This window comes from Argopecten irradians, chromosome 4 (genome assembly GCF_041381155.1).
Source record: "Argopecten irradians isolate NY chromosome 4, Ai_NY, whole genome shotgun sequence".
Classification (NCBI taxonomy): domain Eukaryota; kingdom Metazoa; phylum Mollusca; class Bivalvia; order Pectinida; family Pectinidae; genus Argopecten; species Argopecten irradians.
The window spans coordinates 25,979,529-25,997,998 of record NC_091137.1 but is presented as its reverse complement, the minus strand read 5'-3'; the positions used below and the strand labels follow the sequence as shown (position 1 = coordinate 25,997,998).

Here is an 18,470-nt window from a genome sequence, read left to right as displayed (position 1 = left end):
TTATATTTCAGCACGCGAATGAGGAAAGATACATATAATAGTTCATTTTTTAATGTTTCATCACCGCACACTAATTACCTGTGTGATTTAGCACTTCCAATTATGGCAGATATTCATAACTATATGGAAAAAAAAGAAAAAAAAACGACGTTGGAGGTACAATGTACTCGATGGAGTTTCAGGAATAACATCCCAAATATTTGCAATAATCTATCCTGATTTTTTAAGTATCTGAGTTGCAACGCAAGAGGATGTCCTCCTAATTGTTTAATAATGGATCGCGATCTGGTCAAATATATGATGCGAAGTCAACGACTCAGATGTAGCTCATTAAAATTTTATATAGAAAAAATCTTGTTTACATTTCAATAATTAATTTTTATTTGTTTTCATACTAAATCCAACTTTCTCATTACTTATTCTTAATACTTCTCTGGAAAAAAAAATCCGAGAATGGTGCGAAAACTCGACGTTATCATGACGTCACAATAGAAAAGTCGACGTTGCGTATTGATTTAGAAAAAAATAATCCATTGGAAAATAAATGAAATACATGTAGTACTTTTAAACGTATTTTATGTTATCATGTAATCTGAAAAAAAATAATTATGAGCATTGATGTAACTATTTTTTTTAACTTTATCGAGTTGTGAAATAAATTGTGTTTGCAAACTTTTGTGAGAATACGCTACGCGGATTCACACAGTTTGCAAACTAAATTTATTTCACAACCCGATGAAGTTCAAAAAAATAGTGACATCAATGCTTAATTATGTTAATGTGGTTATTATAAAGAAGACAATTATTTCTATTTGTTGCACTGCATAAATTATATAGTCGCATGACATAAGCTCATTTATATATCCTTTAACATATCAATTGAGTTTTTTTTAAAAATATTATTGGTTGGTGACAGAGCTGCAATAATCTTTAAGATACTTTCTACCTTTTCCCTTTCCTTTCCTTTCATTATTACGTTGACACAGTACATAACGCTTAGATCTTAGACGCTCATTTGCTCTTACTCTAATTTTTCTAAAATAGTAAGTAATTATAAATAATTGTAGCAGCCAGAAAAGACATTATTGATAACCATATACAGACAGGTGAACCGCATATATTGAAATCCTCGTGAAAAGGAAAATACTTTATATTTACCGTCTTTCAATATAACCGAGGTATGACCTGAGGCCGGTATACTTACCGTCTCTGCACAGTTTCAGTTTTCGTTTTGAATTGTAAAGGCCATTGTGAACATAGCTTTTCTCCATGTATACTCGTAAACTATTCTTTGTACTAGTATATAATAAGTCAAATGATTATAATTGAAATGTTTCTATTTCGAATTTTGAAAATGGAAGAAAATCATTTATTGGTGTACTGGATTTTGAAGAGCTGTTTCAAATCAAAAATAGCTATTTGGCATGATGTGTGACTTAAACGGTTTACTGTTTTGATAATACATTAAACAAACTAAAAAGTATAAGAAGCCACCTCAAACACTTTCAATAAGTTATCTATTTAAACAGACATGTTTGTACTGCCTTGAAGTATGACACGCAAACAGTTATCAGAGAATTCCTGGTGATCTTCGATTATGGATATGAAAGTGGCATACTTTTCTAATTCAAACGTGAACTTTGTGGTCATATCATTTTAACATATTTTATTTGTTTGGTAATCGTCTTATTCATGTTCATCTACCATTGTGTTTCAGGTGGTGTTGTATCATGTTGTTGATATTCTTTTTCCACTGTTTTCTTTTCCCTCTTTTTTCTTTTTCTTTTGTTTGTTCTTTTGCTCTCTTCTGTAGAACCTAAAGGCGATAGCCTTCTCGGTATATGGGTATTCGCCGGACCAATGGCACTTGTCTGTATGACACTCTAATAAAGAAAGAAATAAAACTAGAAGGAATCAAAGAGAGAGGTGGAGCTAATGCAGAAAAACAAAAACAAAAACTTCATGAGACAAGTGGACATTATAATGCTTAATCGCTGCATTGTACGAGTATGACAAACAACCAAAAGGGGCCCAGAGGTAGTTTATTTAGTAATTTAAAGTAGTTGTTCATATGGAAACACAGATTTACCTCTTTTCTCAGTAATTGGCAGTCATATTTTTTCGAATTCATTTCAAAGTCGCAATAGTAAAATTGCAATTAAACGTCGAAGTATGAGAGAAAAAAAGCTCTTTCATACGTGGATATGAAGGATAGGGATATTCTACCCTTGGGACCACATTTTGTGACCCTCGGGTAGAATATTCTTATCCTTCATATCCACATATGAAAGGGTCTTACAATCCTAGATGTACAATTAAGTCATGGCAAGTCCAAATATATATGAGGTGTAAAGTGAGGAAAATTATGTAAAATAGACCATAATCATCGGATGTCTTCATTAGCTTGAGCGGGAAATAATTTTGTCAATCACGGGTAAGTAATAAACTAAACGTATTGAATATAAAGTGTGAAAGAAATTTAATATATAAAGAATTACATAAATATATTTCTTTAATATTTCTAACAATAGCAATCTGATATAACCAATAAATGGAAAATAGTAAGCTGTATGTTAAAAATGAATAGTGTTGAGAAATACTTACGGACATGGCGGTCGTATCGTCGTCCGTTTGATTGTTAAACTGAAGAGAAGAGGATCATATCTAAATTTGTTTTAAGTGACATCTCAGTAAAATTATTTTCCCACAAAACCAAATAGTTCATGCAACTATTTTTCTATATCGCGTATGGATATTAAAAAGAAACAAATTTTACGTTATTGAATACTTTTAAAGGAAAAACAAATAAAGTATTTACTTGGCATCAGATATCACAAATATCACAATTTCATTTGATTACATGTGGTGAGATTGCTTTTTAGACAAAATGCTCTCCTCTTCTCTCCTACTTAAATTAAAGTTATATGTGCCGTAACTAGCTCTGACACGAATGTAGCAGAGTTTTATATATATTATTAAACATTAAAAGTCATGAACTTTTCGTTAATTACGATGCAAATAAGTTACTGGTTTAAAAGTAATTAAATTACAAAATGAATAATTCGATTTTTGGCAGTACTGCTAAAAATCATAGGTTCCGCCCACTTAATGTTGTCAGCGCATGCGTGACAAAAGCAGCAGGCCACAAACAAAAACAATATGGCTTCCACCACTTCAAAACGAAAGCGTGGAAGGCCGTCATACCTATAGCCATCTGAGAAGAGGGAAAGCAAACTAGAATATCAACAACAGCGCCATGAAAGCAAAGTGGTTATCGGCGAAAACATCTAGCGTTGGAATTCGGTGAAAGAAAGAGAAAACCTCAAGTTCCATCATGAAGTTAGCAGCTTTCCTCCTCGCCATGTGAGTATCGTTATCGTTAACAGTGACATAAATCCTAGATGACTACAGCATATATATAACGTGATCATCGCTTTTCGCTTTCGTGTATCGATAAGTGTGGACATATATTTAGTTTTTGAGTGGAAATGACTCTGACAATGTAGATTGTGTATTAAAACATCGAGTACCAGTGTATTTATAGAGATTGTGGGGCTCGATTAGGGGTAATCTACCGTACAGTGAGCATGGTGATGTTAATAAAGTTTGAATGTGATTGAAATGACACTTTCTTAGATGTAAAATATAGCCATAGAGTGCTTAAAATCTTTAGCGTGTCCCTGTAATAATCACTTTAACCGAATGTCATATATTTTGCTACATGGGTTTCTACATCTTTTCATCTACATTAATACAATATCTATGTACATATTTGATACTGTAACAGGTTTTATTGTACATATGGATAGTGATACGGTTGCCTTCTACCTTCGCGTTAGGGGGAATTTTCCTTTAACTCAGTCGGTAGAGCGGCGGACCAGTAAGTCAGGGGTCACAGGTTCAAGCCCTGCTGCAGCACACTACTCTCAGCCTGTTACAATACTATATAGTTGTTCATGTAAATGTATGTTTTTTCTTTTAGCTATGATGGCTATAGTAAAGTGAGCTCGAGACAGGCCCCTCCATCCAATATGATACCAACACCTGACAAAGGAACTTCCTTCAGACCACCTACGTGTCTTTGTGTGGTATAAAATTGGAAATTTCATCAGAAGATTTATCAGCACCAATTAATTCATAGCTTAAGGTATCTATTGATACTTTTTATCCCTCGCTTTCTCCGAAACGGGATATTAATTTGGGCTTGTCTGTCTGTCTGTCTGTTACACTTTGTTTCCGTGCATTAACTGTAACAAATGTGAACTGATTTTTTTCAAACTTGGTGACAAGGTTAAATGCTTTAAGGGCTCTCATCGGACCGTATTTGGTGGAGTTATGGCCCTTTAATTAACGAAAAATATCATTTCTGTCAGTTTCTGTTCAATAACTCTCACAAATATTACCGGATATTCTTGAAAATTGGGAACCTGGATAAATATTTTAGGGCCTTGCTTAAATTCGATCAGGACTTTGATTAGACCGGACCCTATTTGGCGGAGTTATGGCCATTTGAATAATGAAAAATGCCATTTTCATCTGTTTCGGTTCAGTAACTCTCACAAATATTACTTGCTTTTCTCGAAAACTTTGTAACATGATTTTATGTCTCAGGGCTTTGGCCAAGTTTGATTGACACTTTCATCGGACCCTTTTTGGCAGAGTTATGGGCCTTTGATTAACGAAAGCGGGGATATGAATTCCACGAATTTGTTTGTTTTTACCAAAATCAAAGACTGTGTAAGTCCAGCCTATGTAAAGTACTGATATGACATGCTATCTTAATGTATGAGAAATAAAATTACATCCATTAATTGTTCTGAAAATATATGTAATTCAAAAAATTTTCCATGTTGATTTCAGTGGACCAGTAATATCCGGAGTTCATGAAATACATGTATCTGGACCTCCACATTTAATATCTTCGAAAGGGTACCTGTAAATTGGTCTGAGTACGAAAACGGTGAAATGAGACAGAATTCGAAAGAGATGAAACAGTTGATGTCGATGATAATTCAGATGGAGTGAAAAGGATTGCCAAAAAGACTGGTGACAGCCAATGTGAAAATAATGGGTGGAGAAAACAAGGAACAGCAATATATATATATACCTGTGGCGGGATTTGACTGGGTCGACCATTGGTGACCAGGTAGCTCGGTCGGTAGAGCACTCGGCTAGTGTTTGGAGAGTCGTGGGTTCGAATTCCGTTCTGATCGCTACATTTTGTCCTATCCTGTTACATACCTAAAATTGGTAATCCATTGTTTTCTTTTGCATTCTACTTTCACTCATATGTATTTGGTTTGGTTTGGGTTGTTACAGTTGAACGCCATATTAACAGACAGGTTTGTTGGTGGAGGAAAACCGGAGTACCCGAAAAAAACAGTCAGTATGTGGAACTGCCCCACATTGAACTAGAAATCTACAGTAGGTGGGTTTGTGGTAATATGTTGATATCTTAACCACTAAGCCACTGCGTCGAATTGAAACCATCATGTGGCATATATATAGACTATAGTCAAATTATACATCTCACAGATTATTGGACTAGACAAACACCATATACAACTTCACTAACTGATCATGAGCACACCACCACTGCTAATCCACTACAATAAAACCATCGATTTGTATATTTTGTTTCAAAATGGTTAATTAGATACCCTCATACATGTATGTATATATACATAAATAAATAAACATGTATATTTCGTTGTATAAACATGGTACTGTATGCTTTATATTTGTTGCCTGGTAGGCCGAGGCCCGAGTTGTGGTCACCCCACGGTTCAGCAACCTTGACACAAGTTTGACCGATACGTTTGCGTATCTTTTTTCATTGGTCAGCCATCTTTAGCCTCAGTCCAATTCTGATTCCAATGACGACTGCAAGTGGGTTTTTTTCACAGAGATTTTATTTCACTCTGCACCCACCTATCCCTCCCCATAAATAACTATAAATATCTAGGATGTGGTTAGCATAAGCTGCTACGTTTTTTTTATAAGTAGAACATTAAACAGCACACCTACTTGTGCAGGATAAAATTTTCTTTATTTTTTTTTCATATTTATACATTTTGTACATTTGTATGTTAACTTGCATATTATAACTATATATACATGTACATGTATATAGTGTTGCTATTTTTTCACTGTAATTAATTCATATACAACACTGTCTTTATAATACAGATTCATTATACATGTATTATGTATATTGGTAATTGCCCTTTCATCCCTTTTTGTATTAGAGTAATATTATAATATATTATATATCTGATTTGAACTGTAACTCAAATTTTCTGTAGCCATGGGGTGAAAGGGCATTTCTTTGTAAATACAATGTACCGGTTTTGTTGATGTAATAAATGGCATAACTTAATATCTTGTCTTTTCATATATATATTCAGGGGGAGATAATTTTGATGGAATTGCGTAAAACATCAGTTAGCATATTAATGCAAATTGATAATATACATGTATATATGTAATGCCTCTACTCACATATACATATAATAAAATAAGTCTCCAGACTTACAATGGGGCCGAATTTCCTGCGAATGTACACTACACACAACTCTATAATGCATACAGATGTAACATATACATGCACTGTACAGTCAGATAAGTCTCCATTTAGTTTTCTACCAGATAAACATGGAAGTTTATTGTGACTTCGGCATTTGTATACCTCGGTATACTGAGATTTAGATGATCACTAAAGTATACAATAGTTGGTTTGATTGACAGCTAAAGTACCCTTATATTTCGTAAAGAATTATCCTTATGGTGCCCCTCCATTCTTCGTAATTTTTATTCGTGACAATTACAACAAACGACACTATTCATATCGCTCTTAGCTGATGCTTATTCTGATAAGTTCACATTACGAAACAAATTGCAACTTTTCTACGGGAAAATCCTATCGAAAGCATACTTTCACTTTGCAGTAAAGTAACCAAAAACAAGCATGACACATACGATCGGTAGATCCATGACTTTTCGGTACCTCTCTGTTTCAATATTCATAAGAAGGCGGGGCTAAGCATTTCCCGTACCATTTCTTCGCAGCGTTATAAATACATCTTTAGAATTATTATAGGTAGACTACAAGGGGCGAATAATTTAAAAACTAATGTTTCATCAAAAATTTCCATCAAATTTCCAATAAAAAATACGCCGATAAATAAATATATCTCAGTTACGGCACATATAACTTTAATTGTTACGTGCACTACGGTCCTACGTACTCATATTGAACTGGTTGGTCTGAAGGTTGTGGTTAAAGGGGGTCAATTGTTTTATTTCCATATAAACGGATCAATGCCGTACAAATATAAAGGTTCCCATTGAGTTTAAAGCAATATTTCATATGGCAGTATTAGTGATATATAATTGCTTTCTAAAGAACTAGTAACGGAACATAATGCTTAGTTACAGAGAAAATGTCGTTTATATGGAAATAAAACAATTAACAGCTAACAATCTGTACAGGACTGCTGTATCTGGCAAATATACATATACTTTTTCCCTCGGTTCTATGAAACAGATCGAGTATAAAATAGTATTTTAATGCTACTTGGATGGATAAGACAGACATTTTGAAATAATTATTTCTAGATCAAACAACATAGGATAATATGAAACCGGCAAATTAAATAAAACTTAACTAAAAGGGTCTTGGACGACAAGAGTAAATATCCATGAGTTATAAAGTGAGGAAAATTATGTAAAAAATGACTTTCCCTACATTGAGGGTAGGACAGAAAAATCTCTACCCGAGGAGATTCACGACTGTCTAACCCAAGGCTTGCAGAGGGTTAGACTGTCGTGAATCTCCCCCGAGGGTAGATATTTCAATGTCCTACTCTCTAGGTCGGGAATGATCCTTTTTCTGCGCCTGTAATTTACCCAAAAATGTTAAAAACTACAAATACGCAATTAAAAACCCAGGAATAATAAATAAACCAACATGAAGATTTCTATTTTACTTTGCCAAAAAACTTTGTTTAACTTGTTGCGCTGTGACAAACAAGAATATGAATAGTTTTAAAAATATTCAGTCATGAAAATAGTAACTAGTATTGTATGAAAACCAGTTAAAATCCCTCTTTTAACGGGTAAAGATCAACGAAATATGAAGGTAGGTGGAATTCCGATTGCGATGATCATTAGGTCAAAGTTCAGCACGTGCGTGAAGCACTAGCTCGAGTTCGAATGTGATATTGATTGACCAATTGGACTGCACAATTAATTGTTATTTGCATAAGACGTTTTACAACTTCCGCATTATCACGCGAATATGTTCTACGCGTGTAGGCTATCTTGCTTGCCCTGGGTAAGAAAGAGAAATCATTCCCTCACCGGAAGTGCAGATATCATTATCTGATGGAGTATAAATAATTATCGGATGTCAATGAAGAGTATCAAGTTTATCTAAACCGGCAAATAAACCAATTTGTAAAGAACGGGTTTAATGCAGTTAAGAGCATTGCATGGCGACACAGTTGGAAAACACTGTAACCCGCCGTTATTTTGCTGGCAAGAAAAGAAGATTTCTCGATGAACTCACGAAATGGGGCATAAAAGTCTTCATTAGTTTGAGTGGGAAATTTGTCAATTACAGGAAGTAAAAAAAGTTAAACATATTGAATATAAAGTTTGAAAGACATTTAATATATAGAGACACATAAATGTATCTGATAAATATTTTAACAAAAGAAATGATAAATATTTTAACAAAAGAAATGATATTACTGTGATGAAATACGGTTGTATTACCATGCTATCCGGAATCGCTGTCCGCTCTATTTTGTCTGTTAGTCTCGCCGTCAAGTAGACGCTTGTAATGTTAAGCTATATGTAAGTTAAGCGTTCTAGGGCCTAGGATTATTGTAAATAGAGGGCGCTAATGTCGTTGCCCGGCAGTATATAAAGCCGCGGTTTCAACGAGAGTTTTTGTTATTGTTGGACGAGCTGTTGAAGCGAGAACACCTTCTAGTCTGTACAAGGTAAATATAGATGTGTCTGAACAAGGCTTGCCTATATACGTCGGTTGATAATAACTTACGGTAGAGTTGAGATCGGAGATTGACGTGCCTGAATAAGGCTTTCCTCCTCCGCGTTAAATACTCTGGAGAGTAAGTTGTAAACTGAGCCTTGGGATTGCTCCTTGAATGATTGCGTTTACGTGAATCATTGAGAGTACTAGTGATTACTCTGTGAGTACTCGGTAATATGTAAGGATTGTGTGTGCATCATTGCTGGAGTGATTGCTCTGAGAGTACTCGGTAAACGTAAGTGCTCAGTAGCAGTGAGTACTGTGAGTACACAGTGTTTTTGAGTACTCGGTAGCTCGGTAGTGTTAGGCCTTAGGGAAAGCTTCTTATAGATAATATTACATTGATTTTATCGTAGTCTGGTTATATATGTGCGAGTAGGGATTATCGAATCACCCGAGGTAGGGGAGACTACTCGCATAGGCTTAACGATCACTCAGTATTTGTTGATAATCATTTAATTGTTATACTGTTCTGTATGATTTAGGCTGTTTGTATATTTTGAAGTTAAGTTATCATGATCACTCAGAGGCACTGAGTAATCAGTAGGATTGATATTGATAATCATAATATTTAGGGATAGATAGAATCACAGTTAGGTCAGCTGTGTATTATTTGTATATATTTGCACTGAGTAATTTAATAGGAACAGTACATAATGTAGACACTGTATAGATCATCAGTTAATTGTGACTGGTACGGACCCGGTAAACGTCACCTTACCAATAAATGGAAAACAGTAAGATGTATGTTAAATGAATAGTATTGAGAAGTACTTACGAACATGCCGGTTGTACTTCTTGCTGTTTGATCTGAACTCCCTTCATCGGCGTCAGTTTGATTATTAAACTGAAGAGAATAGGATCATATCTGAATTCACTTTTAAAATGAAATTACATTTAATTGATACAGATACATGTATGTAAACATGAGCTATAAAGTGAGAAAAGTTATGTTAAAAAGAACATTAATTATCGGATGTCCAAGGAGAGTATCAAGGGTTATCTAAACTGGCAAATACACCAATGTGAAAAGAACGGTTTCAATGCGGTTGTGAGCATTAGACATAGTTAGAAAATATTGTAACCACAGTTATTTTGTTGGCAAGGGAAGAGGATTTCCAAACGAAATGACGATGTGAGGCATAAAAGTCTTCCTACATTTATGCAATTGTTTAATACTTCTAACAAAAGAGAAGTACTTACGGACGTGTCGGTGGTTGTACTTACGGATTGATTGGCGGCCTTTTGCTTTTTACACTGAGGACAAGAAGATCATATCTGAATTTACTTAAAGTGACAATTCAGCAAAATTATTTTCACAGAAAACCACAAAGCAAAATACTTCATACAACTATTGTTTACGTTATTGAATACTATTAAAGGACAAACAAATAAAGTATTTACTTGGAATTATATATCACAAATATCATAATTCCATTTCATAATGTGCTGTGATATTGCATTTAGAATGTCATACAAAACATAAGATTTCCATTGCGTTTAAAACAAGATTTCATATGACAGTATCGGTGATATGAAGTGCTTTCGAAAGAATTAGTAACGGTACATATATTGCGTTAATTTATATAAACCGTACAATAACCTTTTAATGATATCATCAAAAAATAAATGCATATGTTGCACTCTTCTATCAGAATCATATTAATAATTTTATAATCAATCTATTTATGATTATTTCACTGTCAATCAAATACTATGATGTACTAGTACGTGTATCTTCCAGACGCATGGAGAAAATTAAAAAGTACATTTTACTATATAACTGACCTAAAAGGAAAGAAAAAGAAATATGCCAATGCTCTAGATAAAATAAAAATTGCACGATTCACTTATTATCATTATGTTGAATGTTATTTTGAGAGAAAAAACCCAACAAGCATTAGACTCTGTTCACGTGCCATATACACTGATATTGTCATTATTTGCATAGATGTATTTTACCTTATACAGTTTGAAGAGTCCAACACCTATAATTACAAGGAAACCAATGCCACCTAGCGTACCACCAACGATTTCGCGTACATACATGTAGGAATCCGGTGTGGTAATAGGACTTTCTCTGTCACAGTGGGTTTTAGGATCTTCTTGCGGGCAGTTAATTGTAAGTTTTCCAGAAGCTGCCAAAAGTGTATGTCAATTTTCAACTTTAATATGTAATTCAACCTACCAAAGTAGGCGATAATAACATTAGCATTAACTGTATATGGTACCATATTACAAGATACGTAATGCAGCATACATTGGAAATTAAATAACAATAATTAACTTACATAATATATACTAATAATAATATTGCTGTTAGAGGTATCTTCATAATTCCAACTGTTACGAAATCAGAAATAATTTTTTGAGGTCCAGCAAAACTAATATATTGTAATTTACTTACTTTTGGAGAAAATCAACCTTTTATGTCTCTGTTCCCCCGATGCAAATATTTACTTGGAATATCTTTATCACTACGGTGTTGATTCCGGTTGAAAACAAGCGTTCTGACGCCCTTCGAATGTGCGAATTTAAGCTCAACAAAAGGAGCGGAACAATATCAATCAAGGTATTTTCAGCACTAATATCGAGACTAGTCAGACATAGAACTAGATACCAGATAATAAGAATTTCCTGTAACAGTTGCTATAGGAAAATATTACGATGTGAGTAAACAAATGTTGAATTTCTTTATTTTGATCACCATTTCTAAATGTGATGATTTGATCCCGAACAATCCAATGAGCCCGGGTGATTCGATGTTGCAAGCTGGCGTTTTGTGGTATTATGGTGGCAATTTGCACTCATGTACAACAGAACATAGTTTAAAATAATGATGTAAGTTTATCTTGAAACATTATATCATTTAAGCGTCACTTTGACAAAAGAAAAAGAAACAGTACTGAGTCGCGACCAGTTATAGTGATTTTTTCGTGTTTTTTTATTTATTGAAAAAGTAGAAGGCTTAAAATCCATATGAACTATCTTTAGTCCAAGAAGTTGCAAAAATAGCATTCATATTTTATTTTTGAGTTGAATCATACGAAATATTGGCATTTGTGAAAATGCATGCATTAAATAGGACCTGTTCCCGACAAAATAAAATATAAAATATCTAAATAATAAAACAAATATTTGATGTGAAAATGTTCATGCAAAAGAGAGAAAACATGTCTTTTTTGCCACCACTCAATCGTAAGATTATGGTCGTAAGATTATGACGTTCATCATTTCACGATTTATTTCTGGCAAAATAACGAATGATTTTAACATGTCTTGATGAATGTTTGACATTTTGAATACATAATTAAGCTGTTAATCATTTTCGGCGGTGATTGATTCTGTAAACATTGAAATAGCAAACAAAATCAACATATTGGTCTACATCTTGTCGTCTGATCAAAAGCACTTAGGTGACCCCGACCAGCGTTATTTTGTATGTAGTTACTTGAATTGAACTTTCGGTTTTTGAACGCTGTTTTCTGACATCATAGGAAGCAGAAGATATGCGAATCAGTACTATTTATCTTAGAATAAAGCCGATATATTGCTTCCCCCCTGACTAATGTCATTCTTGTGAGTTATGATTTACTGAAATTCGCCAATTTTAATCTAAATATTCTTAAATTTCTTCTAAAACTTAAAATATTGTTGATAATTTTGGTATGCTATCTTTCTACATACATAAAAAATATAAAAAAATACTTTTTTTATATAGTGCCATTCAAAATCACGATAATGGGTACATCACGATAATAACGAGAAAAGGCAACAGTGTTTTCTTTTCAGCAGAATGCATGCAGGTTTCCAGTTAAATTACTACATACCGTTGAACGCAAGCCAGAATAATCCTTGGTTGTTAGTGAAACTGCTGTAGCGGATCTCCATATAGTTATCTTTACTGGTTGTCAGAGTACGAAATCGGTAACCCGATGAGACGTCATTATCAGCACAGCTAATAGTTTATAGGGTACCAGAAGTGTCACTTAACACCATAGTCTGGTTACATGTCACATTATCTTGCTCAAAATATATATGCATTCCGTATATGTTGATAAACTCGAAGCAGTCGGTTTCTAGAGAGCACGTCATAGCTGTGACTGACGTCTTTGAAGGATACTCACTGCCTTGAAGATAAATTAAGGAACCGGTGACATCATTGGTCTCATTTACCAATGGAAAACGACCGATATTTGAATCTAGAAATATAAAAAAATTACATGATTTATAGTATTTTCAGATCATGATACAATGTATATAACTATATTATAATTGTGTGAAGTGAAGTCGCTGCTATTGTAACCATAAACACGACAAATGATCAAACGTGAGTCATTAGAACGCTTACCACAATTCAACGATTTGTCACAGGTGTCAATAGTGAGAGATTTCTTGGCAACCCCAAGGGTATGACAGATTGCGCGCGCTAACCTTTTGAACCTAAAAACAATTACGTGACGTCATGACTTCATGTTGAGGGAATTTACTGAATGTCCAACACATTCTCGGGTTGAACATTCATGAATTACCCTCGACTTGTGATTTCGTTGTCACATCGTCTAAGTAGGGAACTATTCTATTTATCATTATAAATGCTTCATGAATTATCTACCAAATGCACATGTGCAAGTAAATTTAAACGCATGAGATTAGTGTGCATGGGATTTCAAATTGTGTCGTTTCATGCACATCTGATATAAGGAAACGTTTGGTTTTCCTTTTTTTCTTACATTTACGTCCTATTATCAGCCAGGGTCATCTAAGGACGGCCTCCGATATATTTGTATATATGCGGTGTATTGCGTGTATGAAGTGCGTGATGCATGTCAATTATGGGAGACTGCGGGATATTCGTGTTGTGTCTTCTTGCTTAATGGAATGTTGTCCTTTAATATAGTGCTATATCACTGAAGCATGTCGTCGAAGACACCAAGCAACACATCCCATCCGGTAACATTATACTGACAACAGGCGAACCAGTCGTCCCGCTTCCGGTATGCTGAGCGCTAAGGAAGAGCAGAAACAACCACTTTTATAGACTTTGGTGAGTCTCGGCCAATGGACAGAATCCAGTGCCTACATCACAGGTGCGGGTGCTCAACAGAAGGCCAAATTTGAGGCGGTGTCAAGGTAAACGTTAGGAGGAATAGAGAACAATTACTCAAATAATAGATATCAATTGAGAGAAAACTAGAAAATTTAATTCACCTCTTTGCAGAACTGAAAATTATTTTAACAGTTGTTTCCCATTTACATTTACTTATTAATGCATCAAATACGTATGAAATTTATTCCTAAACTTATATATCTATAGGAGTATAATACATGATATACTAATAATATTCTTTTTTGATACTTACCATTAATAATTAATATGCTTAATCAACTGAATTCATGTATATACTTTCATTTGTATAATCTCTGGCTAGGGCTATGAAAAGGTTTATATAGGCCTACCTGTTACCCAATCCTATTGATTTATCAAATAAAATTTGTTGAAATGAAATAAAGAAGAGAACAGATTAGATCCTGAATTTAGTCGCCTTTTAAACATGCAATAGAGAGTCCAATATGTTGAAGTGTGTGATTATATATGTACGTATGTATGCTTTGGGAGACTGTGGTATATTCGTGCTGTGTCTGCTTGTAATATTCGAGCCCTTGCCTTTTTATAGTTTTATCTCACTGAAGCATGCCGTCAAAGACACCGATCAAGCACATCCACCAGGTCACAGACACATGATGCAGACAACAGATAAACTAGTCTTCACACTTCCTTTACATGTAAATACCGATCATTGTGCAGAGCAGAAACTACCACTTTTACAGACTGTGATGTGTCACGGCCAGGTGACAGAACACAGAGCCTTATTCACATAGATGAAAAGTCTTTCTACTAAAGGCTAAGAGTGAGGCGGTGTCTAGGGAGGCATAAACTAAGATAGATGAAATAATTTAGTTGCCTTTTACGTTTACATGTTATAGAGGCAGCAGGTACAATTCTAACGCTCTACCTGCAGGGCGATGAACTCACCGGGGATACAGTAATAGTCCAGATACAAGTAATGTGTTTGTGTTGGATAGATCGAGGAGTTACACGTTGTGATTTTGAGCACATCCATCCGAAATGCTGGTCGCTTTCTACACATCGTCCTGCCAACACACGTATCTAAGTAGTTAGAGGCTCCATCAGGAATATATGTATTCACTGGCGCCTGACAATCAAGATCCGAGTCTGGTACACAACATCCCTGCACTAATGAATCTGGCGCATCCCATTCCATTTCCGCAGGACATCCACTGCTGCTTGGTTTAGCCCCTGCTATAAGCCGTATCGGGTATATGTTTTCTGCGTCGGAACAGTTCGCGTCGATAAAGGATTGGTGTCCATTTCCATAACAAGCCGTATGTCGTATTTCTCTCTCATTCAGTGATTGAAATGACGCTGCAAACGAAGAAACAATTAGTAAAAACTACTCCTATATCCGGCATTAGTTTCTAGCTCGCATAAACGCCAGAACTCGAATCAAGTCAAATGTTATTTCATATTGTAAACCTAAAATTACGATATGGCTTACATGATATCATCTTACTAATTAATTATTAAACAATCTCATATAGAGCATTACTAGTGATCTCTATAGATTATATAAAATGCTAAAAAATGAAGAAAAGAGCGGGAAGGTCGTGAATTAAGAGGCAATTAAACGAGAATTCTTACAAAAAAATGATTACACTATATTTGTGAATATAACTTGTGTAATACAAAACAAACAAAGCTAAATATGTAAATTGTTTAAGGTTGTTTCGCTTTGATTTCGAAAATTGTTAATATCACTCGAACACGACGTATTATTACAGATCCTCCCGGGTAAGTTACTACAATTAATGATAACAACGAAATCGAAGCGTAACAATCCCCTACGCCATACTTTGTAACTAACAATAATTTAAAATATCATATTTGCATTCAGGAAGTACCTATCAATACCTATATCTAGTTTGACAATTGATAAGATACGATTGTAAGGGTGATCATTTAACATATGCAGTAATCCGATAAACATCCATTGTTAAGCTTTACAACATAGTAAGACATTATGTTAACACTACAGGAGGTATGTGGCGTGTCTCGCATTGAGTGTTCACGTTGTTTAAAAATTAATAATGCCTTTTAATGTTGATGTAATGCATATTTCGAAATATATGTTGAATTTATCGATTAAATGTAATCATTGATACTAACCATGAATTAATTTCATTAGTGAAATTCTCAATCTAAATCTCGAGTAAAAGTTAACATAAAATATTTAGATAGTAATCACATATTATATATATGTAAATAGAACATAATTATGCAAATAAACTATTTGGATAAGACGGTCGAGGGCCGCTATTATGCACGTAATGTTAGTTTAAAGGTAAATGATTTGCATTGTAATTTTGTCCCCAGCTGTTCGTGAGTGGTGCATTAATTTTGAAGACATAGTGGCATTATGTATGTTTTTAATTTTTTATTGAAGAACACATTTTAGATTTCGTGTTAATTTACATATTCTGTCATTGCATATTGCAGATTTACGGGTTAAGTATTCTTTTTTGGCGAAACTCGCGTCGTTTTCTATAAAAAGTGTGACGTTACCCTGAGAAATACGTGACGTCACAATTAATACCAACCCGCAAAGTCATATAACTCTGTAACTCTTTCATATGTGGATATGAAGGATAGGGATATTCTACCCGAGGGTCACAAAATGTAGTAAAACCCGAGGCTTGCCAAGGGTTTTGCAACATTTTGTGATCCCGAGGGTAGAATATCCCTATCCTTCATATCCACTTATGAAAGAGTATTTTTCTTTCATACCACGACGTTTTACTGCAATTTTACAACTATAATATCCCGCCATTTTGAAATAAATTCGAAGAAATCCACGACTGGAAGTCAATTTCCATACATGAAAAATTACGTGATATTTTCAACACAAATTCCGTTGCTTGCATCTTTTATAGTAAAACCAGTCAATTTTGTGAAAAAAATGTTAAAATTTTACCGAGGAAATAGAGATTTTGTTGACGCCGTGACGTCACGAGGCTTTATTGCATGGGTAGCCATGCAATACAGCCTCAGGCGACATGAGTGTATTGCCCTAGACCAGCCAGTATTACAATTAATACCAACCCGCAAAGTCATATAACTCTGTAACATGCAAATAGGGAATTCGATAGCCAAGGCTCCGTCTAAACACTCAAGCACTGTACCGTAATTAGATGTCTTGATAGTCAATTGTGAAATTGACAAAAAGTAGTATCTTGTTTATTAATAAATAAGCTTTATCAACTATAATGAAAGAAAGAGAAAGTCCTCAGTTTTAATTTCATTATTGTGAATATGCTTGAACTCCATCGATTGAATTTGTATCGTACTTAGAGGTCTATTGACATATATTAACGTGTATAACCTATGTATACAATGTCCATCAGAACGAAGAATGTCATATGCCAATGAAGTAAATGTAAGCGAGATTTGGTTTCGAGAGATATCAGATGCCGCGATGACATGTTGTGAAGGTTAACGTTATACGATAAACTGTCTCTAGAAACATATATTATGTTTATTTCATCTTTACTTACCTAAAGTGAAAGTATAGTTTTTGACCTGCGAAAATTTGCAACAAAACTGCATTTCAACTTACGGAAATTTACACCAATCCGTTTGAAACAGTTAAATGAAGATGCATGTACACAAAAATCAGAAACGACATAAGGAATTCCAATACATACCATTCACGACAAGGAATATGTTGATGATTCCAGAATACACAACGATTCTCTTGGTAAGATACATGAGAGTATTCATTATTTTTACTAGTATTTTTAACGTTATTCCCATAAAGGAACGATACTTAACATGTTGTGTCTTATATGTTAATGTGAGCAGTGTCATGTTACATCTAGCTATAGGCATTATTGTTTAATGGGCATACTCCGAATGCGCTATTTAAAACAATAAGATATCAATTTATGCGTCCGTGTTCACGGATTGAGTTACACATATCGGCAACCGACTCGCATTTCTCCGTATAAACCATGTTAACAAATTACAAGAATTAATACGTGCATGTGTATATTTTCGAGTTAAATATATGAGTCTTTGACATAGTCTGACATTTTCAAATAGACCACTTATTCCCGTGTCGCAAGTTCGAGGACCCCATAAGACAACTACCCGATACTAGACACAGGTCTTCGACATAGCAAAGAACAGTCTCTTTCATTATACCTGTATTGTACATTTTACATGTATATTGTTTTATGGGTTCTATCTGCAACAGTGTATTCTCTATAGCATAATTATGAATATTTGCTTAATCTTTTTGAAATAACTTAAATATGTACTTTCAATAAAAAT

General features: G+C 34.4%; 1 protein-coding gene and 1 long non-coding RNA gene across 6 annotated transcripts; one reads left to right on the top strand and one right to left on the bottom strand.

Annotated features, from left to right (window-relative positions):
- Positions 1–127: 127 nt before the first annotated feature.
- Positions 128–17,984, bottom strand: LOC138321109 (uncharacterized). 5 transcript variants are annotated; one of them, XM_069264534.1, is made up of 8 exons: positions 17,843–17,984; positions 15,096–15,506; positions 12,889–13,260; positions 11,021–11,196; positions 10,262–10,315; positions 9,837–9,905; positions 2,605–2,643; positions 128–1,883 (listed from the first exon to the last, which is right to left on the bottom strand). In XM_069264534.1, the coding sequence occupies exons 3-8, from the start codon at positions 12,947–12,949 to the stop codon at positions 1,701–1,703; spliced, it is 582 nt and encodes a 193-aa protein (XP_069120635.1). In that variant the 5' UTR covers positions 12,950–13,260; positions 15,096–15,506; positions 17,843–17,984; the 3' UTR covers positions 128–1,700. The 5 variants fall into 5 exon arrangements, with proteins under 5 accessions (XP_069120635.1, XP_069120636.1, XP_069120637.1 ...); XM_069264535.1 differs by having other exon boundaries at positions 10,286–10,315; XM_069264536.1 differs by lacking the exon at positions 2,605–2,643.
- LOC138321108 (uncharacterized) lies at positions 3,138–6,367 on the top strand. The gene is made up of 3 exons (XR_011208282.1): positions 3,138–3,363; positions 3,983–4,147; positions 4,861–6,367. It is a non-coding gene; the product is annotated as an uncharacterized lncRNA (long non-coding RNA).
- Positions 17,985–18,470: the final 486 nt, after the last annotated feature.